This window comes from Drosophila subpulchrella, unplaced genomic scaffold (assembly GCF_014743375.2).
Source record: "Drosophila subpulchrella strain 33 F10 #4 breed RU33 unplaced genomic scaffold, RU_Dsub_v1.1 Primary Assembly Seq354, whole genome shotgun sequence".
Classification (NCBI taxonomy): Eukaryota; Metazoa; Arthropoda; class Insecta; order Diptera; family Drosophilidae; genus Drosophila; species Drosophila subpulchrella.
This window is the reverse complement of record NW_023665577.1, coordinates 1,324,010-1,327,788: the sequence shown is the minus strand read 5'-3', so window position 1 is coordinate 1,327,788 and position 3,779 is coordinate 1,324,010. Positions and strand designations below refer to the sequence as shown.

General features: G+C 38.8%; 1 protein-coding gene across 1 annotated transcript; it reads right to left on the bottom strand.

Moving 5' to 3' along the window:
* Positions 1–237: 237 nt before the first annotated feature.
* Positions 238–2,514, bottom strand: LOC119560565 (extensin). The gene is made up of 2 exons (XM_037874083.1): positions 2,437–2,514; positions 238–1,341 (listed from the first exon to the last, which is right to left on the bottom strand). The coding sequence occupies exons 1-2, from the start codon at positions 2,449–2,451 to the stop codon at positions 703–705; spliced, it is 654 nt and encodes a 217-aa protein (XP_037730011.1). The 5' UTR covers positions 2,452–2,514; the 3' UTR covers positions 238–702.
* Positions 2,515–3,779: the final 1,265 nt, after the last annotated feature.

Genomic DNA, 3,779 nt, shown 5'->3' with positions numbered 1-3,779 from the left:
TGAGCATTTTGCTGATTCTGCGGGATGGAGACACCTGGCCTAACATTTCAGTGTTTGAAAGGGAACTGTCAAATTTTTCACAACTCTATTCCACAAATTATTTTATTTCAGAGCTTACTGACTAACATTTAAATGTAAAATATAAAGACAAGGTTGCTAAGAGGAAAATGGAAATGTATGTATGAAAATGTTCCACCGTGAGAAAACCCTTACGCCTATAGAAACCACATTTGTCCATTTCTTTCAATACATTATTCACAATTTATTAAATATATTTTTTCACACTCCACTTTTTTATTTAAAGTACTTAGGAATTCAGGGTATTTATGTTCTTCTTAAGCTGCTTGATTATTGGGAATTATACAAAAATATTCTGAATAATTACTAATTTATGTAATCTGGTTAGCTCCGCCCAGATTAATTCCTACACAAAGGTGTCAACTAAAAATAAATAACCTGACTTGGCAGATACCAACAGATGGCTATTCTTCTGTGGTCCAAAATGCTCACTTTTATGCATTCATAAATCCGTCAACATTTAAAATCTTCAAATATTTTGTTGTGAGCTTCATGCTTCAACATCGATTTTAAACAATACCGCATAGTTTCCACTCATTATCTCAGTGTGTGTCGTATCTTATTTATTTGATGTCTTGACTTGGCCTTTGAATGGTAGCTTATCTAATCTAATTAAATGGATTCCTACAGCCTGACGAAGCGCGGGAAAGGAGTGATCGTGGGCAAAGGTCCGCGTCTGGGTCGAACGGTGCTGGTGAGGAAGTAGTTGGAGAATCGGGACTGGAACCCGCTTCCTGGAACAGGGGCATGGCTGGTTTGCACGGCTTGAGGGGCAGGATGAATGGAGTACTGTGGGCGGGGAGCTGGCGCTGGTTGAACCGCGTAGTGTGGGCGGGGAGCAGCCTGGGGAGTGACCTTGGGAACAGCCGGAAGAGCAACCCTATCCACTGCCGGCTGGGTGACCTGAATCACAGGTTTTGGCGTAGTTTTCACCTCCGTCTGAGGCTTCTCCTCCGCTGGCTTGGCCTCATCTTCGAATGGTGGCAGCAGATCCAGATGCAGTTGCTGCACTTCCGGTTTGCTGGCGATGGCCTTCGATTTGTCCTCCTTGGCCAGTTGAGCTGGCTTCTGGTAATAGGATTTCTTGGTGGGCTTTGTGGCCAACGTTGTGATGGGCCTCACAGTTGTAGTAGTCGTGGTGGTGCTCGATTCATCCAGCAAAGGTGGCAGTAAGTCATTGAAAGGCAGATCCACTTTAGCCGCCTTAATTTCCGACACATCAGCACCACAGATAGCGATCATCATGGCAGATGCAATAAATAACTGCAAGAAAAATAATACAAGCATTCAATTATTGCTAAAATATTTCATAAAGTAATAAAAAAACAAATAATTATGAAAGAAAAATTGAGAAGCATTTCTCAATGTCAAAATAGGTAGGCGAATATATTTAATGAAGATCCACAAAGTAATTTTAATAAATGATATTCAAATTAAATAATTAAACGAAGCTCTAAAAAGCAATTAGGTACAATAGCACTTCAAAACAAAACTTAAAAAGCGGATTAGGAAAAATGGATTTTAAACAAGGGCTTACAGATAGGTGCTATAATTAACGAATGACTAAATCATTTGTCAGAAAATAGTTGCCTTGCCTAATACATTAAATTAATTTCTTGACCAATTTCGGTGTATTTCCTAAGTTATGGCCCTATTGTTTGATATGGTCACAGCCATTCCAATGTGTTCCAATTTCCAAATTTTTGCTCTGAAAGTGTGGGAGCTGAATTGACCTTCAAATCGGCAAAAGCCTTGCATTGTTCGGCACATGCCAAAACTGGATTTATTTATGGTCAGTTCTATTCGCATTTATATTCTAACGCAAATTTTCCTTTCCCTTGTGGGAAAGGTCATTAGACCTTCTCCGGCCCTGATTAACATAGCGACTATAATGAAACTAATCGGGCTTAAAACTTATGCAAATTCGTAATTTGAATAGATAGAAATTATATGTCATCTTATGGTCATGGTTCGCAGATTCACACCTCGGATAATAAAGCCATTTATAAATAAATATCTACTTTGAAGCTATATAATAAAAAGCCCAAGTTAGTTTACCAGTCTGTACATTTTTCAGAATATTTAATCGAATACTTAATTGGCCAAGTGTTCGAAAGTTTTATTTGTTTATCTAAAAAATTATTTTAATATGATAATTTTTGGCCAGTGCCAATTGCATATTGTAATTTATGCGGCAAACAGGAATTTCACTAATGATGCTTACGTAGATAGCTAATTAGAACAATTTGTTGCATTCCTATAAAGTCTATTTCAGGAAAGACCAGCTTAAAATACAATTTCCATATACATTTGGAGCAATAAAAAATTCACGAGTATGCAGAAGAGTTGCCCACTTACGTATTTAAGAGACATATTTGCTGGGGATCCTATTTGTTTTTTATTATCCGAAAGAATACTCCTGTCCCGAACCGAACACTTTAAAATTTTTGAACGAACTAAAAGCGCCGCTGAGCATGCGCAGCACATTTATAGTCGATGAAACCAATCCATTTTGAAACTGAAACGCGGGAGAAGTTACACGATCTTGCTGGACAGTGTGAAGTTTGATAACCGGATTAAGTTGGGGGTTTTAGTTTATTTTTGCTTTTCTTGGGACGGAAGATGAGCAGGAGAGCGGTGTTTGCTCTTGGCCAATTAAGTGGTTTCTCAGACGTTTTTCACTCTTCAATTTCGGTAGAATGCAGCAGCATAAGATGCCGAAACAGCTGATTAACGGGTGAACTCTTGGGGTTCACGGTCGCATCTTGTGGATACAAGATCTCGTATCTCATGTATCGTATCTGGTTCTCGAGGGCTGTCACACACACCTGCGAGTTCTTTACTCAATTTCAGTGAGAGCGAATGTAATTTTTAACATTTTTGTCAGCGGTTTGCATAAATTGTGACAAAAGGCGAAGCTGGTTTGTGTCACTTCCTCATATGAGAGGATGTTTCCCCGCGCTTGGAGATTGATTTTATTTCCATTTCTTAATTGATTTTAATAGTATTCGCTCCGTAGCCAACCTGTTATTTGCCATCCAGTGGAACGCCCTCATTTGCATTTAAATCATGGGGGGATTCTTTGATGGAGTGAAAGCAAATTAGTGCCAATTACAAGTGCCCCGATAGCAGATCAGCATCTCCGTCATCAAAGCCCAGAATTTGATAGGGCCCTCCGTCGGCTGTTGGCTTTATTACCTCAATTTCGGTTGATACATCTCCAATTTATGCAAATTATGTGAGCGTTGATTCCTAACGCCGAGACTTTTTGTGTGCGTGCGAAGGCTCATAAATTATGAGCCGCATTAGAGGCAACCGGATTTCTCGGGTTTTGTTTGTTTTGTTCGGTTTGGTTCCACGAGATTAATTGCTCAGCAGCCCATTGTTAAGATTCGTGTGGTATTTTCTGATAAGCGTTAGCAAATAGTTTTAAACTCCGTGTTCTGTTGCCCGAGGTATTTGGCCTAAGTGGATTCATTTTTAAAAGGTTTTTATCGCTTCATCAGAGCAGTGTAGTGCTCTTGCCAAACGTTATTTGGATCACAAGGTATTAAGATATCATTAATCAGATTTTTTGGTTATAAAACTTAATGGTTTTACAATATGAGGTGATTTCCTAAATCTGTATTTGGCTAAACTGCTTTGTGGTTGTACATTTAATCAATTTTTATTATCACGGTTGATTCGGAACTATTTGTGTG